Source organism: Geotrypetes seraphini, chromosome 14 (genome assembly GCF_902459505.1).
Source record: "Geotrypetes seraphini chromosome 14, aGeoSer1.1, whole genome shotgun sequence".
NCBI classification, from domain to species: domain Eukaryota; kingdom Metazoa; phylum Chordata; class Amphibia; order Gymnophiona; family Dermophiidae; genus Geotrypetes; species Geotrypetes seraphini.
In genome coordinates, this window is record NC_047097.1 from 12267454 (window position 1) to 12287411 (window position 19958).

The 19958-nt window shown below is 44.1% G+C and overlaps 1 protein-coding gene across 1 annotated transcript in view; it reads right to left on the reverse strand.

Annotated features, from left to right (window-relative positions):
• Window positions 1-2353: 2353 nt before the first annotated feature.
• Window positions 2354-19958, reverse strand: part of EDC3 (enhancer of mRNA decapping 3) — a 46442-nt gene continuing 28837 nt past the window's right edge. Inside the window, exons 5-7 of the mRNA XM_033919473.1 lie at window positions 11181-11334; window positions 5227-5444; window positions 2354-4080 (exon numbers count right to left, since the gene is read on the reverse strand). Coding sequence (XP_033775364.1) covers window positions 3746-4080; window positions 5227-5444; window positions 11181-11334 — 707 coding nt within the window. The 3' untranslated portion in view covers window positions 2354-3745. The remainder of the gene's footprint in view (window positions 4081-5226; window positions 5445-11180; window positions 11335-19958) is intronic.

A 19958-nucleotide genomic window follows, 5' to 3' on the forward strand; every position in this document is an offset into this window, starting at 1 on the left:
AGCGCAAAAGCGTGAAGTGTGTGAACACTTGAGGGCAGATTCCACAATCAGTGAATGGTACTGAATCTAAGGCCTGTCAAATCCTAGATATGTTTGTATCCTGTACATAGTGTCAATCTTTTTAGGAGCAAGTTGGAAGTCTCCCAGTTTTAAAATAAAGCATCTTTCATGACTTTGTATAAAGATACTTTAATGCATTCATTTGGTGGAGTTCAAAGAGTTTTATCTCTATCTTGATGGGTAACACTTGCCCCATTTATCATATGAAGCCAGTAAAAGATAGATTTTCAGATGGGGATGTGTGGTTTGGGAAGGAAAGGAAGAATCAGAAGGTATACCATAGGATTCTTCTGCTGAAAAATCTAGTAAGTCTTCGCTGGAGTGTAGAGAGAAATTAAGAGTCAAACTTCGCAAAAGTACTCTCTTCTTGGTGTATCTGGGAGTGTGCATAAAGAACAGCGTCAACTCTGCATCCAGGTGAAACAGGAGATACTTGCATGTCCAGTGGGTCCTCGAGGCTACAACGGGAACTCATGGCAGCCATTTTGATGACGGCTTTGCACGGGGCAGGAGCATAGGAAGATCGGTCCTGCCCTGGGTCACTGCTAGGCCACCAGGTAAGGTCCGAGGAGGTTCGGGCAGCCTGCAAAAAGAAGAAGAAGGAAAAAAAAAAAATCACGACTAATCGAATTCGTGAGTAAGGAAACCGCAAATCCATAGGGAGAGCTGCAAGTCTAGGTCCCTTCAGGACCTAGACTGCACACACCAGCTGAGATGGTTCTATTGTACTGAAAACATTTCTTGAAGCTGCTTGGTACCAATTTGGACATGGAGGGGAAAACAGCCAACCTAAAGTCAAAGGGTTCAATGGCCCAGAGAACTCAAACAAAAAACAAAACCTGAAAACTATCGATGCTCCCTGAAAGAAAAGGGGCTCAAAGTGTCCCAAAGGCCAAAAATAAATCAAATTTGGTAGGAATGAAGCAACTCAATAAAAATAAAGGATGACAAAAACAAAGCAAAATAATGATAGGAAGGCACAAATAATTGATAAAGTCTAATGCGCCAAGAACACTGAAGACACAGCTTCTCAGCGCCACAAAAAGCAAAGAATTGCAGATTCTGTTAGCCAACACCGAGTGGGAAAGCACCAGCACCCATGAAATACGGGCACTACCTTAAAATTTAGAGTGACAGTGTACTTGGCATGTCTACGTATTGGGTTCTGTGGATGACATTACCGCACACGTGAGATTATACCTGCTTATTCTTGGAGAACAGGGGGGGAAAAAAACCCCACTCACCATAAACCATTTCATATGATTATACCACTGTTGAGCATCGCTGTGTGTGCTTATTTTTGTACTGCTAGCCTGCCTTTCCTGTTTTAATTTGAGGATCATAATACTAAGATGGTTATACTTGTACCATTTACTGATACAACACGTACTCAGGATGATAGCTGTACTCTACTTGTGTATCTGTTTTTGAATGCTTCACACACACAAAAACCACCCACTATAAAGAAACCTGTGGCAGACTTCACCTAAACACATCTCTTACAGCAAAATATATTTCCCAACTGACTGGCACCTATAAAAGGTAAACAAACAATATGTCAAATCAGAGCTATAGGAAGTTATCCTCTCTTCATAGCCATAAGGATTATCTTGCAGTTTCTCTGTAATAATGCTTGCAAGCTGGGTTCCTTTTTCAGAAACTGAACCTGAAATTATTACTTTAACTTACAGTCATCTCTTACCAATTTATAAAAATAAGAATGTAAACAAATTTTTTTTTTTTAAATCAAATTCACCCAACACATCCACAACAAGCTAGCTCTCAAAGGCCAGTAACAAATGTATCAAGTTAATCTGTCGGTCGGATTTTCAGGATACTTACAGTGACTATTGTATATTATATAGATATAGATCAGGGATCTCAAAGTCCCTCCTTGAGGGCCGCAATCCAGTCGGGTTTTCAGGATTTCCCCAATGAATATGCATGAGATCTATGTGCATGCACTGCTTTCAATGCATATTCATTGGGGAAATCCTGAAAACCCGACTGGATTGCGGCCCTCAAGGAAGGACTTTGAGATCCCTGATATAGATATATATATAGAGAGATTTTTTTTTTTTTTTTAATGTGTGTGTGTATGTATGTGTATTAACTGTGAATATCTTGAAAACCAGACTGGCTGGGTATGTTCCGAGGATTGGATTGAGAACTCCCAAGTTTAACAAGTATCTCTTTAACTTGCTCGTTGGCCTTTTATTTCTATAGACTTAAACAGACTAACCTAGCAATCACACCATTCTGCAGCAATTCACTGAATATCTATCCACAGATCTGAACTGCAAGAGGATTTTACTATGGCAAGAGGGAGAAAAAGGAAATGACTTGCTATCTGCTATATTTCACTAAACCATGAGGGATTCACTTCAAATTTATATTAGTATTAACTTCAACTGAAAACCTATCACAAGACTAAATGACAACAGAAGAAAGGTGGCTGCAGAACAGATACAGCTAAAGATGAATGCCAAGTAATACAGGAAAAAAAGCAACATAAAACAGCAGGAAGCCTTCCAGTCAGACAGCTCTATGTAAACACATGCCCTACAACTGTTCACAAGAATGCAGGAAGCACTGCAATCATATCTGTCATGCGGTGCCCTGTTGGCAAAGTGGATGTAAAGATTTAAACTATTCTACCTCTGCCACTAAATGAAATGAAACTACTATGTTCATGCTGTAACTTTCTAGTTCATTATCTCTTTCACAGGTTTTAAAACCCTAGCAGTTTTGCGGAAACAACATTAAGCACATCCGCTTTCTAAAAGATCTTTTGCAATTCAAGTGCTGGTATAGCCAAATATTTCCGTCACTCAGAAACAAAAGTAATTAACAGCCACTTAATAGCTACTGAATGCCAGTGCAGCACTCTTCTCGGCAAGCAAGCCTCGAGAGTGCACAGAAGGAACACTGTGCAAAGATGTGCTAATTCACAGTTCTGAAGTGCCTGTATACACCACATATAAGCAACAGATGAGCTCTGCGTAGTAACAGCAAGTAAGAGATTAGATTAAAAGGGAAGACTACAGCACTCAAATTCTGATTGGCACACAAGTTCCAGCATTCAACTCTTTGGCTGCACTCCTACCAAACCAGCAAGGTTTGTGGCTTTCTAAGACCATCCCATGGTCCCGTTACTTCAAAAGTAACAGAAAAGGACACAAGCCTTTTATACGAACTAACATTGAACCATTTTGTCTGGTTTCAGGTGGCACATTTCTGATAAGGAGACAATAGCCTAATATCCCTGCAAACAAAATAATTTAACATAGGCAACCCATGCTAGGTGAAAGCATTTCTTCCTCACTTTCAATGACAATAGGAGCCTCCCCCTGTAACTGCTTATATCTTCATCAGTCCACAAAGAGTAACCATCGTCTCAGCACAGTGTATGAGGTAAGCCAAGGCATTCTCTCTCTTTTCAAGGACTGGTTTTGTGGAGTTTTTTTCACAAAATGGCACAAAAACAGAAAGCTCCCATTGTAAAGCACTGGACAGCACTATCTGCACACATCAGTGCACTTTCTTTTGCTTTAAATAATTCTGTGAAACATCTTATCTCCAAAGCCTCAAAGTTCAACACTTTTGTTCCTTCTTTAACATGGTCATAAAAATTTCTGTAACTTCGTCAACTTGATCACTCCTTTTCTCTGTGCTGTCTCTGGTCCTAAGTTGAGTGCAATGGAATGACAAACTTGCAACCAAACGGGGAATGGTAGTTTATTCCCACTTCCTGAAAGACTTTCTGAGGGATTCCAATATCACACAGGTACACACGTCCTGCCCGCTCCCCCAGAGGCAAAGGCAAACCCAGCTCTAAAGACCATTTGGCATCAATGCCTTGTTCTAGTTCATTCATGGGTGGGTCGATACTAAGCACTGGCGCTCGATTCCGACTGGTCCATTCCACAGCTGCTTTGTACCAAGGTTGGTCACGCACGAAGGCATTTTCATGACAGTCCAGGCAGTTAATCACCAAGTCCACAGGTGAATCAGGCAGATCTGCAAAACAAGCAGCTTGGTTAAAGTTCTTTAAAAATATGTGAAGCTGGGCAGCTCTGTCCACTCTCAACTGTACAAGAATATTCACAAATGCAGCAATGATTTATGATTAATTGGCTGCATGATAACGCACTAATCAAATGAAGGAATACTGATGAAAGAGTGGCAATATTAATCACAGGATTGCAATTCTGAATTCCAACCTGGAATTGTATAGTTTGGTCTGCCAGAAGTTCTCTGTAAAGAGAACCTAACTCATTAAGTACGGAAAAAGCATTACACAAACAAACTGTAAAGATACAACACAAATTTTAAGCTGGCTGAAATATTTTAGTGTGTTGCCATAAAACCAGCTATCTTTCATAGTTCTCTGGGGAAGAGTGAGATGTAATGTAAGTCTCCCTCCAACTTAGGAATCAAGGAAACTCTTATATCTTGGCATCCCAAGTCCTCTAAATTTTCTTCACACTTCTACCTCTAACCCTCTGTTGTAGTTCCTTCCTATTTCTCCTACTGTAAACCGCGTCGAGCTCTACGAACGTGGAGATGATGCGGTATACAAACCTAAGGATTAGATTAGATTTGAAGGTAGGCAATTTGAAGTTAGATTGTTTTGTTATTAAATTAGCATAAAGAGCTGCTGTTCTATGGATGCCAAGCTAATAATGGGGAACATCACCTACTGACAAGGCAAATAAGTTAAAACTATGTTTATGCTTGCATCCCTTACAGTAAGAATCACAATTTCACTCAGTTCAAGACTGAACGAGGACATGTTTCATTTTTACATTCTTGGCCATTAGGTGGCTCTATCAAGTTTCAGGCACAATTTTTGGCTCAATTTATTCAAAGTACAATATTTAGAATTTGGAGAGAAGTCTATAAACATTAAAAATAACAGTGTGTAACTCATAACAGCAGAAAGTTACAGTGAAGTGGTCCTCACAATGATTCCAAGTAAATTCTCACTCAAGAAAACTCATTCCAGAAATGGGAGAAACCTAACTCATGTACGAGTGACCTAAAAGCAGATTAACATCTCTACCATGCCGACAAATTGGTTAAGAGTCCTGTTCTCTATGTACAAGTAGCCAAAGAGCAGAAACTGTGATGGTCGACAATCTGGAGGCCTTTCACATTTCCTACCTTTCACAGTGGACACTTGCTGACCCTGTGTTCTATTAAAGAGGTTTAGTTCATTGGTGACAGACTCCAGCATCTTGACAAAATTGGGTATGAAAAGAATGACATGAACATCATGATTGGCAAGATGTCTTCCACAGCCTATACCCTGAGCCCCTTTCTCATGGGGTCCACACAGCATGGCAACAGTGGGACGCTGGTGAATATTTTTAGGGTTTAACCTATGCAAGAAAAGAAATGAAATTAGTAGTTACACTTCAAATTTATGTTACAAGAAATGAAGGGAAAAAAAAGGTAAAGGTTGGAAAAGAAGATATACAACATTTTAAATTTTTGGTAACATAAGAACATAATTTTAGATACCTATGCCCCTCAAAACACCATTGAAAAACCACACACAGGAGTTTAGCACACATAACCCTAAACTCTATATGGCACCTAAAAAATCAGCACTGATCAGAACAGCACTTAACCGTGATTCTATAAAAGGCACCTGCTATATATAGAAACACAATTAGCGGCCTCATGTGGCATAACATTTAGGCGCACCCATTTAAGCCAAGAAAAACCAGGCCTAAATAGCTGCACTTAAATTGTATGCAGATCAAGCATATTCTGTAGCTGTGTGCCTTTTAGGAACAGCGCCCATTCTCCACCCCTAGCCATACCCCCTTTGAAGCTTCATGAACTAGAAGTGATGTGCACCACTTTATAGGTCATCAATCCCTTCCAGCCCTGAACTGTATGGAACTCCAAACCAAAGTCTGACCCCCTCCTCCTGTGGTCATCTCCTGTGATACTCCCTGGAGCCTCAGTTTTTGTTTCCTATAGCCTAGCTGTAGGGACTCTTCTCCTGCTCATGTTTTATTTCTATATTCTAAGTAAATTAATTTGATATTTGGCGTGGATCTTGCCCTGGTGTTGTGGATTCACCCTGCGGAGACATCCTTCAGCAGGAGATCACAGACTTTTCTATAACTAATTGGCTGTATCCAAAGGATTACCTACCATTGCAGTAAGCCACCTGGAAAGCCTGCAGGTCAGATCAGGGTTCCAGGATCGGGACCTAACTCTCCCTAGGTTCGTCCACTAAGGGGTTGAACACAGGCTGTACGGTTCCTTGGAGGCGCGCCCAGGATCGGGACTGGACTGTGTACCTTCCCTGCTTGTACTGAGAGGTCCTGGTAGTCACTGACTGAGGTGACAGGGAAGGTGAGGCGGTCAGAAAATCTGAAATCCAGTTCTCTCAGCTCCTGAGGTACTGATTAGAGAATGACACGGGAAGCGATCCCCACAGGGAGCCGCGGCGTGGCGGCGGTTTGGCTGCGGGTTATGGAGACTCCATAGCCAAATCGCCGCAGACACGGAGACAAAAGTTTTCACCGCCCGCAAAAACGGTGAAAAGATTTGTCCCCGCAGGCCAATGTACCCCCTTCTAAGTACCGCTATTTACCTTGTCTTCACCATGTGTCTTTGGTTCGGGACCGGGTGTTTGATTTTTTTTCCGGCGGCCATGTTTGTCTCCGCCATGTGGTCTGTCTCCTCCAACTCTCTACCCGACTTGCACGTTGCCGCATTGACTCCGCCCCCCAATATACTGGCTCCTCATTTGATTCGTGGCATCCCCTGCCGGCTCAAGAGCTGTGAGGAGCTGTGCCTAGCGATTGCTCTGCTGATTCGCGGCGTCCCCTGCCGGCTCAAGAGCTGTGATCAGCTGATCAGGAAGAGGAGCTGTGCCTAGCGATTGCTCTGCTAAGCAAGTACCAGGCACAGCCCCTCTCCTCTTTTACCGTACAAACAGCATGCTAGTTGTGTGAGCATAGCCTGGTAAAAGGAAATCGCTCCCAACCCAGCATTTTTAACTGGAATTGATGGAGCTTTGTGCATCATACCCTTAGTATATTGAAATATGTTCACTATGCAATGACATGCCCACAGGGGGCTCGAATGGAACACACAGCAGTGCCATTCCCAGACCAGGAAATCAGCCATTTTCGGTAACCTGCAAATGCTTGGCCCTGATGCTTTCCCACCACCTTTAGGAGATATTTAATCCTTTATTTAATTGCAAAAATCCTGAATTACCATAGGAAAATCAGGACCCAATCATTTTTTTGCAGTCTGTTAAATAGACAGTACTATGTAGATCATGCAGTAACAGCCTTTTGTTCATTTCTGCACTGGAAAAAGGATCATTTCATATCCATGTGCAATGTTATTGCGGAGGGGGTCTGGTAATTAAAACCACGAGTCATCTGTTCTCTTCCCTCTAATACACACCTTGCTCCTTTTCGGTAAAGCCTTAAGTCAGCAAACCTTCCACAAAACGAGATTCATATATCACTGCCTGACATGGAACAAAAGGTAAATTGCATTGCTCAAGAAAAGCAGGAAAGGGAGACCTCAGAGAAAGAATAAATGTATGCTGCGGTGACGGTGACGGGGCGGTGAATGGGGTAGCAGTGGCGGTGACGGAGCGGTGAAAGGGATGGCAGTGGCGGTGACGGGGCGGTGAAGGGAATGGCGGTGACGGGGCAGTGCAGAGGATGGTGGGCCGGAGACGGGGACAAATTTTTTCCCCGTGTCATTCTCTAGTACTGATCTCCTTGCATGCTCTGTTTTAAGCTTGCCTGCCATTACTTTCTATGCAGCACATGCCACTGCGAGTATATGTGGGCATGCTGGATTGGCGATTTTTTTGGGGGGGGGGTCTTAAAAAGGGGGGTTTTGGGTGGTTTCCATGTATGCCCTAGCCTTCCCCTCCCCCACCATAAGATCACAAAATTGCCGTTTTCCTGGGTTCCCTGTGTTTTTCCCAGGTTGTTTTAGGGCAAAATTGGCACCCTTAGCGGCCATCTTGGATTTTCATTAAATCTTTCAAAAGTTTATTTTTTGGACTTAGGAGCTTCGTTTTTGCTCCAAACTTCTCAGATGGCCTCCTCAGGACAGGATGGCATGGATTCATGCCTTAAATGCGGCGGATGACTAGCGGATTCACAGCTGTGTTTCAATGTGCCACAGCTCACAAGGGGGGCGAGGTGTGCGCGGAACTGCGCTTCCCTCCTCTGGAAAGGCTCCTCTTACATCTTCTTCTATCGGAGACGTGAATGGTGCATTCGGTGCCCCTAAGAATGGTGCAGATGGCGCTTCAGTGAAACGCAAGCGCAGCTCTGGGGAAAGTCTCTAAGCATTCTAAGTTAGATGCATGCAGAGTGGCCCTTGCCGCAGGTGACATTTCCCCTGAAATTTGTGAATATGATGTATCAGGCTTTTCTGGTTAAACAGTCCATGCCAGTCTCTTACACTCAAGAGTCCAGCTCAGCAGATGGGGGGGTCTCCCCATCTTCTGGATTCCAGCATGTCTTTATGTTCTCTCTCAGGGATCCCGGAAAACAGGCGGGTGGTGCTCACCATCGCCTCTGCTTCGGTCTCTGTTCCATTACTGTCACAGGTCTTCTCAGCAGCGTCAGTCAATGTGACTGATCTCTAGGATCTTCCTGATCCTCATGAGAGGGGGGTCCCAGGACCTTGGGGATGCCCTGGCAGTGCGCAGGCTCTTTAGAACTAGTCGCCTGGTGGATATTATTTCTGAGTCCCTCAGAGAATTGAGCCTGAATTCAGACTAACCAGAACGGGTGCAATGCTCCATAATGAGTGATCAGCGTCTGCTGTCCATCTCCTTTCCAAACAATCCGGACTTGGCTAGGATCTTTTTGGAAGTCTTGGAGTCCCCGGAGGGCCGCCTCAAATGCACCAGGGCCATGGCGAGATTGTATCCCATGGCCCTGGAGTTGATCAAAAGACTGACCCCACCAAAAGTGGATTCGGCTGTGGCACAGGTCACTAAGATAACTTCCTTACCCTCTGATGGAGAGATAGTCCTGAAAGATGTTCAGGACAGGCAAGTGGATTTCATCCTCAAGCGCCTATTTGATTCTGCGGCAGCTGGGGTGAGGGCCACTGCAGCCACCTCCTTCGTCGCCCATGCATGGCACTCTAAGCACCGCCATGATCCTGAGGATGTAGTACTCCGGGACCTGGATTTCCTGGTCTCCGGGGTCAACTATTTGCTGACACTCTTTATGGCATGAAGGTCTTTGCTAAGCTAGGAGCTTATTCAGTGTCAGCCAGAAGAATGCTTTGGATTCTTCAGTGGTCTGGTGATGCTTCTTCCAAGGTCATACTGAGCACTTGAGCCACTGGCGGGGAAAACGGCCAATGTGAAGTCAAAATGCTCAATGGGCCAGGGAGCTAAGAAATAGGATGCCAAAAACAAGTGACACTCCCAGAGAAAAAAAAAAAGGGCCACAGAGTGGCCCAAAGGACAAAAACTGATGAAAATGAACTAAAGTTGGGTAAAATACTGAAACACGATAAAAACAACACATTATAATGAAAATAATGAAAACTAAGTATGAGAAGGCACAAAATAAGAGTAAAAGTTTGACGTGTTGGAGAAAACTGAAGCCATAGCTTCTCAGTTCCATGGAAAATAAAGAATTGATGGTCCTGTAAGCAGACATCAGGTGGGAAGGCACCAGAATGCAAGCAGTATGGGCACTGCCAAAAAATTTAAAGCAACAATGCACTTGGTAGTGTCCGTACTGGTTTCCATGGATTACATCACCCACACGTGAGAATATTATGCCTGCTTGTCCTTGGAGAACCATGAGTATACTCCAAACTCATAGATCAGCATACTTCATGTTGTTTTCATGATGAATGAGATCAGCATATGAGAACACCAGCGATCAGAAGCAATGCCATAGACTTGCTGTTCAGCTGGTCAGGCAAAAACAAAGGAGGAGGAAGAAGGAGAGGAAGAAATGTCAAATATGAAAAACATTCTCAATGGCTGAAGATGGAAGGGGAGCCTCGGAAGCAAAGGACAGGTACTAGGGATGAATGAAGGATTGTACTTAAGGCAGATTTCAGGAAAGCACTACTAATGCCTGGGCTTAAGCAGCCTGAAAATCTACCTATTAACTGAGGTCCTGCCAAGTTATTGTGACCTACAATTGACCACTGTTGGAAACAAAATAGTGGGCTTCATGGAGCTTTGATCTAACCAAATTCTTTTTAGAGCAAATACTTGGAGGAATGAGGCAAAGTGTAAATATGCTGAGAAATTAATGGAAGAGGCAAAGGTACCTGCTAAGGTTGTTAAGAAGAAGGGTAGTGGGGAATAATGCAGGAGGATGGATGCTTGGGAAGAGAGAAATGGAGGGCTGTTGGTGGCAAAAGATAAGAATGAAAATGGACGGTATTCTATGGATGAGGGGTAATATGGACATGGAAAACAGTGATGAAGGCGTATAAGATGAGGCACAAAGCAAAAGAAGGTGGACAATAGAAAAGACAGAGGAGTAAGTAAGATGAAAACAGCTAGGAAGGAGTGACGATACATGATAATGAAGAAAACCGAGATGGAATATTAGAAGCCAATAAAAGAGAAAGCCAGCTTGGGTGGGTTACACAGGTATCACTGCAGTAGAATCAAATCATGGATTGGGAGGGATGGGACACTCTTCTTACCTCCTACCCCTTACTTGCAAAATAATATGCCATAACAGTAGAGTATACCCAAAATGAGCACCCCCCCTCTCTCTCACATACACACAAAATAAAGATCTCAATGCTATCGAAGGCAAAATCATTAATATAAGAGATACTGGTTGAGGTGAAAGCCTAGTTGGCAATTCACATATAACCTGCACAGTAAGCAGTTGGGAGGCTAAACAAACTACATTTATCATACTGTGTGCTTAAGACCTAGATGGCTAGTTTGTGTCAAGAGGCTTGAATTAGATAAGTTTTCTAATTTGCCTGGTACAGGGGAAATGGCCTAACGATATAAATGAAGGAAGCAGGGCTTTGGGACCCTAGATCTGCTCTGTGAAGCTGGATTATGTGCTTCATTCCAGCAGCAATTTTTTATTTTGAAAAGTAATGTTTACCTGTTGGGACCACCCAGCAAAGTGAGAGCCATCTGACTAGCACAAACACCGGTCATCTCTAGCCTCCGTTCCACAGTCAGTCCGTGTTTCTCTGCCACAGCCAAGAGTTTTTTGTGCAGCTCATATGAAATACTGGGCACAACTAATCCAGCATCTTTAAAAAAAAAAAAAAAAAAAATCATCCAATGTTTGACTTCAGCAGCAATGAGAACAAGTAGTACACTATGATTCCATCAAATGATCTCACTACATTATTCCACTACTGCAACAGTACTCATTTTCATTGTTTGTGACTGAAATACTGCCTGCTCCTTGTTCGCAGGCGGTGTGCTCTCTGGAAGAGGACTATATTTAACACAAGATTCCTTCTTAGTTTTTCTGCAAAATATATCATGAAAGGAAACGCCTCTAAGGAAGCTTAACAGCTGCTACAGCAAGTTCTTATCCAAGTAGTAAAAATGGAGCCAAGGAGCTGATTGCAGACCCACACTAAGGGAGCAATCTACCTGCAGTACCACTTGACACTAAAACTTGTCCACTTGAGCATCCCATAAAAATACCTTGAACTGATGGTTAATCTTACAATACTCCCAGGAAAACATACATAGTTTCAAAACCTCATTGACAATACTGCTGAATTTTTCTTATGCTGTACTAATAAAAAGAGATTATGTACTTACCCTGGTAAGCTACTTTCCAGTAGATAGGTGAGACATTCTAGACAAGTGGGCAGTGTTCCCATGGCCGCTTACCATCTGAAGAAGGAATCCAGTTTGGATTTTTCTCTGTGCCTCTTCTGTACTTCACTGAGCTCCTTAGCTCCACCTACAGTTAGTAACCAAGCACCAAGGGCCAACAAACCAATGTGAAGTAGAGACACCCATACCAATCAAGGTCATCAATAATTGTTCTGCTCAAAGGAGTAACATGAGAATATCAGCTGCAAACAGCTGACAAAACCTCAAGGGAGTTCAGAAACTACTCCTGCCAAAAATAAGAACATATATACAGTATACACCCCAGCCCCCAAGGGATGACTTATCTAAGGTACAACTTGGAGACACATGAAACAAACTAAGATAATAGGTGCAGGAAGGACAAGGCAGGAATCTAGATAGTCTCACCTATCTACTGGAAGAGAGCTTACCAAGGTAAGTACATAATCTCTTTTTCCAGTGCAATAGGCGAGACCTTCTAGACAAGTGGGATGTATAAAAGCAGTCCCCAAAAAGCCAGAGCAGGCTGACTGCACCAACCCTCAAGAATGAGGACCCCAAAGGCAGAGTCCTGTCTCACCGCCACATGCACTCTGCGAAACATATTGCAAACGTGTGTAGAGGAATTATCATGCTAATCACAGCTATAAAATTAAATAAATATATTTAATATGAAGTGCTCAGACCATACCCTTTGATTCAGTGATCTCACCAAACTGGGGTATGGGTATATTAGGGACCATCATATCACTTCATTGTCCCTATGCCAACCTAGAACACTCTTCAAACACTTTAAACAGTGTAATATATAAGGAAAATTCACTTATCTTTAAGATGGCTGGACTGAAGTAGGTGGCATGATTATAAACCTCCAGTTACGTTGAGAATAAAGTGCGTTGAAAAATAAAGTGGGTCTCCCCAGTTATTGGCATAAACGTGTGTAGAGGACCATGTTGCTGCCATGCAAATCTCCTCAGGGGAGACAGTTCTAGCTTCAGCTCACAAAGAAGCCACACATCAAAAAGAATGAGCCTAGACGGAAACAGGAGACTGTGTCCCAGAAAGCATGTAGGCTGGCAAAAGGGCCTCACAGATTCATTTGGAAACCAAGGTCTTAGCAGTGGGATCGCCCCGATGGACAGAATAAGTCAACACAAACAAATGGTCAGAAAGACAATCTCATGTCTGACCACCAAATGGTGAACACACACTTGTGCATATTCAGGATCCTCAAAATCCTGTGTGTCTGAACCAGTAGGCTGAGAAACAAGCACACGTACTTCCTGATCAACATGGAAAGCTGAAACTATCTTCAGAAGGAAGAAAGGAACCGTGTGCAAGAAAAACCTAGTCTCTGAGATTCAGAGGTACAATTCTTTGCAAGAAAAAGTCTGGAGACACAGCTCGTTGATGGAACAGCGATCCGAAAAGCTTTCTGGAGCATCAACGACAAGAAGGAAGCAATCTTGAAAGGGCTCAAAGGAAGTCTTGGATAGATTATACAGCACCAGGGTGAGGTCCCAGAAAGGGAACAGTAAATAAATCAGTGGTCCAATGCAAAGAGCCCCTATCAGAAATCTGGCAACGTCAGGGTGAGATGCCAAAGACGACTCTGGGCATGAAAACAAGAGAGCCCAGCCACTTGGACCTGCAAAGAGGCCTCAACCAAGATCTGCCTGGAGAAAAGTCAGCACCACCAAAAGTGGATCAAAATATGGTTCTCTGTGATCCTGAGCACACCAATGCTGGAAAGTCTCCCATGCCGTAGTGTAGCCAGATACAGCAGACAACTGCTTAGACATGAGCAGAGTGCCAAAGACCACAGCAGAAAAGCCTTTGCAAACCAAGGCTGCTTACTCAAGAGCCAAGCTGGAAGAACAAAACAACTCGGGTCTTCCAAGCAGACCAGATCCTGCTCAAGTAGGCCAGGATGGACACAAAACAGATGGCCGCTACTCTAGCGAAGACGCAGCAGAGCCATCAACAGCCTGTGAGGCCAGTCTGGAGTCACCAGAATGATGTGGCCCGGATGGACCTCGATCTACCAAAAGATTCTGCTTAGCCTGGACCAGGGAGGAAAGACATACAGGAGGATTTCCTGAGGCTACAGCTGCACCAGTGGCGAAACCCTCACTTCCGAGCTCGAATTTTTGAATGAAGAAATCGAGCTGCTTGCATATGCTTTACCGTGGCCATGAGGTCGAAGTGGGCCAAACCCCAGCCCTGCACATGGGCTCGGAATGCCACCGGGGCCAGCGCCCATTCACCCTGAGCCAAGGGCTGTCTGCTTAGGAAGTCAGCCTGAACAATGTTGACTCCCGCCACATGCGCTGCTAAGAGTACCTGGACCTCCAGTCTTCTGCTAGTACACTAAACCCAGTTGAAGGGCTCCGAGCTCCAACTGGCTGAGCAACCATTTCCACCGATAGGGTGTCCAATACCACTGAATAGGACACAGAGTGCAGTGGGCTCCCCAGCCCTGAAGGCTGGCATCTGTCAGCATCACGATCCAGGAGGTGATCCACAATGGTACGTCCTTGCATAGCGATCATGGGAGAAGCTACCAAGAAGGCTGGTCTGAGCCTCCAGAGTCCAAGGAAGACTGGTCTATAATGCATCCCAGTGCAGAGCCCAGTGAGAGAGTAAGGCAAGCTGGGAAGGATGAATGTGTGCTCTAGCTAAAGGAACCAGATCCAAAGTGGTAGCCAGAGATCCAGGACCTGAAGATAGTCCCATGCCAAAGCAGTGGAGAAGGGAAGAAATCTGAAAATGCAGAATCAGTCCACAGGTCCCTAGAAGAAAGTTGCAGCCTGTAGCCGTGTCAAAAAGAACACCCAGGTATTCCAAGACTGCTTAGGTGAGAAATTGCCCTATCTGTAATGCACAATCCAACCAAGGTCCTCTAGCATCTGGATCACCTGATCCACCGTGCATAGACCCTCTGGCAATGAGGGAGCTCTGACTAGCCAGTCAACCAAGACAGAGTGTACCTGCAGACCCATGTTACGTAAGTAAGCAACTATGACTGCCATCACCTCACCTCGCCGTGCCTTAAGAAAGATATGGCGATACTCGAGAGGGTACAGAAAAGAGCAACGAGATTGATAAAAGGTATGGAAAACCTTTCATATGCTGAAAGACTAGAGAAACTGGGGCTCTTTTCCCTAGAGAAGTGGAGGTTTAGAGGGGACATGATAGAGACTTACAAGATCATGAAGGGCATAGAGAAAGTGGAGAGGGACAGATTTTTCAAACTTTTGAATACTACAAAAACAAGAGGGAATTCAGAAAAGTTAAGAGGGGACAGATTCAGAACCAATGCTAGGAAGTTCTTCTTCACCCAAAGAGTGGTGGACACCTGGAACGTGCTTCCAGAGGGTGTGATAGGTCAGAGTACAGTATTGGGGTTCAAGAAGGAATTAGATGATTTCCTGAAGGAAAAGGGGATAGAGGGGTATAGATAGAGGATTACTATACAGGTCCTGGACCTGATGGGCCGCTGCGTGAGCAGACTGCTGGGCGTGATGGACCTCTGGTCTGACCCAGCAGAGGCACTGCTTATGTTCTTATGTTCTTAAAGGTACAAATAGTCATTGCTAGTCCAAAGAGCAGAGCCAAAAACTTACAATGTATGTGCAAGATGTGAAGCCACAAGTATCTGCGATGGGTTGGAAAGCTCAGAATGGGCAAGTATGCTCCCATGAATCCAGAAAGGCAAGGGACTCTCCAGGGGCTACCACTGTTATAACAGATTACACCATTTCCTCTCCTGATCCATCTCACAGGCTGTAACAGCCTATACTCACTGTGACCTGTTTGTAGATTTGTGCTCCAGCCTGCCTCAGCTCTCTTACAGTAGCTGGAATAGAGAATCACTGGCTCTGCAAAGTTGATCTTCGGGCTGCCTGTCAGATGCCAAGCCTGACTGCACTTCCACTCCAGTGGATCGACATATGAGCACCAGGATGGGCGGAGGCAAGAAAACGCAGCCAGAACCCTGTGAGACACTGCCGAGCCTCCTAAGAGCACCTACCACCCTGCACATGACCCCTGCTTAACATTAAGTAAGACAACTTCAGAGACGGCCCTGAGTTCCAAAGAAACTAACCAGGCTGGCAAACAGGTACCCACTGGGATTGGTCTGTTCTTAATGCAGGCAAAGCGAAAAACACCAAAAGGACTAAAAATGCTGAATAATAAAATGTAGAGCAGAATGAACACACTCTTGCAGGCACGCGTGTAGGTGGAGCTAAGGAGCTCAGTGAAGTAGAGAAGAGGCACAGAGAAAAATCTGAACTGGATTCTGCAGATGGCATGTGGCCATGGGGACACTACCCACTTGTCTAGAATGTCTCACCTATTGCACTGGAAAAGCTATTATAACACCTAAAAATGTTGATATATTTCTTGATTAGCTTTTGGGTGTTAAATTAGTCCAGTAGAAAGGTATCATCTAATACAGGGGTGCCCAACGCATCGATCGCGATCGACCAGTAGCTCAGGAAGGCAACTCGAGTCGATCGCACTCGTGTTGCTGTCCTGATCTACGGGCCGATCAGCCTTCCTCTCCAGTGTTCTCCCTAGGGCCTTTTAGCTGGGCGGTCCGCCCAGCTGTTATCTGCCGCTGCTGAACATTAAAAAAAAACCCCAAAAAACCGGCTTGGAGATTTCAGCCCCTAGCGAACTTATGCTCCGGGCTCTAACGTGTGCGTGCCGGCTTCTCTTCTCTTCCCTCCGAAACCGGAAGTTATGTCCGGGGGGGGGGGAGGGGGGGAGAAGGGAAGCCGGCACGCACATGTTGAGAGCCCTGAAGCAAGCGTTCGCTACGGGCTAATGCGGGAGACAGGTTAGTGAAGCATTTGTTCTTGTTCCTGCCGGGTCCTGCCTACTTTCTGTTTCCGCGAAGGCAGGACCCGGCAGCATTTCCCCCAATAGGTTGATCACGATCTTGGGCTGATCAGCCTTCCTCTTCCCGACGGCAGAATTGACATCGGGGAGAGGAATGCTGGTTGGCCGAAGCAGGGAGAGCTTGGGGCCCGTTATTGGTGGTGTTTGGGTCCTGGTCCCCGATGGTAATGGTAGTGGCTTGGGGGAGGGCAGGGAGAAAGAAAGAAAGAAAAAGGGCAGGCAGGGATACAGAAGGAAAGAAGAGAAAGAGAAACAGAAAAAAATGAAAGGGAGGCAGAGAGAAAGAAAGGGCAGGGAAGAGGAAGGAAAAGTTGGGGGGAAGGAATGAGGTCTGGAAGAGAAGAAGCATACAGGCTAAAAGAAGGGAAGAAAGATTGTATGCACAGTCAGAAGAAGAAAGTGCAACCAGAGACTCATGAAATCACCAGACAAGGTAGGGAAAATGATTTTATTTTAAATTTAGTGATCAAAATGTGTCTGAATTTATATCTGCTGTCTATATTTTACACTAAGGTCCCCTTTTACTAAACCGCAATAGAGGTTTTTAGCGCAGGGAGCCTATGAGTGTCGAGAGCAGCGCTGGGCATTCAGCGCAGCTCCCTGTGCTAAAAACTGCTATCGTGGTTTAGTAAAAAGGGAGGGGGTATATTTGTCTATTTTTGTATGGTTGTTACTGAGGTGATAGTGCTTAGAGTCATCTGCTTTGACCTCTTTGAAAAACCCTGGAATAGGAATGATGATTAACATTTTCTATGCATACAGTGTGCTTTGTGTTTTTTTTTTTTAATTTTATTGTTGGTAGATCATTTTGACTTGGCCATTTAAAAAGTAGCTCGCAAGCCCAAAAAGTGTGGGCACCCCTGATCTAATAGTATACCTGTGGAATTGTGGTACAGAAATTTAAATGTTAATTAACCTTTATTTTCATACAGCCTTTCAAAATAGATATCAAATCAGTTTTCAATTAAACAATTGAACTCAAATTTACAAAAACATAAGGAAGAGAGACTACAAATTTACAAGCAGACATTGCAGGGGTTCTTATCCACTGGTGCCTGCACTCCCAAACAGTGAGAGAAGAGCTCAAATGCTCACATTTCATAAACTTTGGTAAAAAATAAATAAATAAAAGATTTCATAGCATCTTATTAGAAACTAGTTCTTTAAGCCCGTTACATTAACGGGTGCTAGAGACACTTCCTCCCTTTCCCCTTGCACGGACTCCATCGTGATAAGGCGGGGTGGAGAGGGCTGCCGTCCGGGTCCGGCGGAGAGGAGCTAGGCGGATGGAGGAGTAGCAGCAATCGCTGCTGATCGCAGCCTCCGTCCTATCTGGATTTCCTTTTTTATCTGCATCGGGAAAGTGGAGAGCGGCCTGCGAGGTTCGCTACAGCGGCTGGCGAACCTCAGCAGGCCGCTTTGAAGAGCAGCGGCAGCGGGAGGGAGGAGTCTCTGGAACACGCGCCTCCAGCTAGCGTAGGCACTGTGAGGTGTGACACAGAAACACCTCACGCCACCAGGAATCACGATTTTTGAAAAGCGCATGCGCGCTTAGCCTTTTATTATTATGGATTACAACTAGTTAATATCCTATCGGAAACAAGAGTTACTTTCATTTTAAAAATTCACTTTGCTCAGCCATGCAGTTCAGCAACTGAACTGATGGTGGCACTGCTGCTCATGTGATAAAGTTACTTATCTCTGCTTGGTAGTCCATGGGAATAATATATGCCCTTTGCACACAAATATACGTATGTACAAAGGCGGAGAAAGAGGCAGCCCGAAAAACAAATTAATACTTTGGTGTGTGGCAAGCCTGCTAAACTGGTATAATTATAGTTTATTTATATTCTGCCTTTGGTTATGCACGTGCAAACATGCATCTGTCTCCTATCTTTCCCTTCAAAGTTTTACACTAGGGTCAGTTCTCAGACATCCCCTTATTTATCAAATCCAATTTTGCTGTCGGGTCATTCCATGTCAAGTGATCAGATTCTTGGAAAGTGCCCTGCATGACCATCACGGATTTTGATGAAACTTCATATGCAGAGTCCACCATGTCTCAAACGAACTTTGGTAAAGTTTTAGTTTCGCCTGTGGAATATTTGTGGAGATATAGCCATTTGTTTGACCCCATACCACAATGAAATACAGTATGACAATGACATTCTGACAACTTTGAGACACAATATCTCCCGAGCTGTGTTTCCAAAAAAACTGAAACTTAGCTACCCTGCACAAAAATTTTTGAGGTCTGTTCATTGCTACCAATAACAATTTTTGCCGAGCACTGATTGAATGCCTGAATTACAGTAAACTTGGCCGAAAAAATTAGTGCCCCCAAAAAAGTCAAAGTTTGACATTACTTAGCTCCCACAATAATTGAGTAATAAATGCGAAATTTGGCGCATAATGTCTCAGTACAACGTTGTTTTCAAAAGTACAATTTCAACCTCCAAGCTCTTTCCATTAGTTTACAAATTAAGTGTAAAGTTGCTAATTTGTGTAAAAAGGCCAAAACTAGGGTATTTTCAGCCTGCTTTTACAGAAAAATACCTTTTAGAAACTCTTTCAAATCAGTCTCATTAGAAAGAGCATATTTCAAACCCCCTAGAAAAGTGGACTTCATTTTTCAACGCAGGTTAACAATGGCTGAAAAAGGGGGACAAAGTTGGGAGACATTGCCACGGCAACAACCTCTATTTCAACATAGTTCTGTCATTTTTAAAGTTACAGTTTTGTATTGACGTAGTATTACTACTACTCTATTGCGTTGGTCCATGGTGACATTGTCACTACCAGTTCAAGAGTTTGAACTGGCAACCCCATCGCCATAGGGGTCACGCCTGATAGCTGTGCAATACCAGCCACGGGTGGGCCACTTCGTCCAGGTTTCCAAGCCTCGCATTTGGTTTCTTTGTCAAGGTTCCAAAGCCTTTTGTTGGTATCTTTCTGGTTCCAAAGCCAATGATTAGGGTGTCTTATCCTAGGTTCCTAAGCCTAAATTGGGTATCTTATATGGTTCCCAAGCCGAAGTGAACTCCACTTTGATTTTAACTGCCAGCAATCTTTATAACATTCTGTTAAATTTTTGAGCCACTTTCTTCAATGCAGTTTCTGGAAATTGATATTGGCGGCCGGATGATGTAACTGA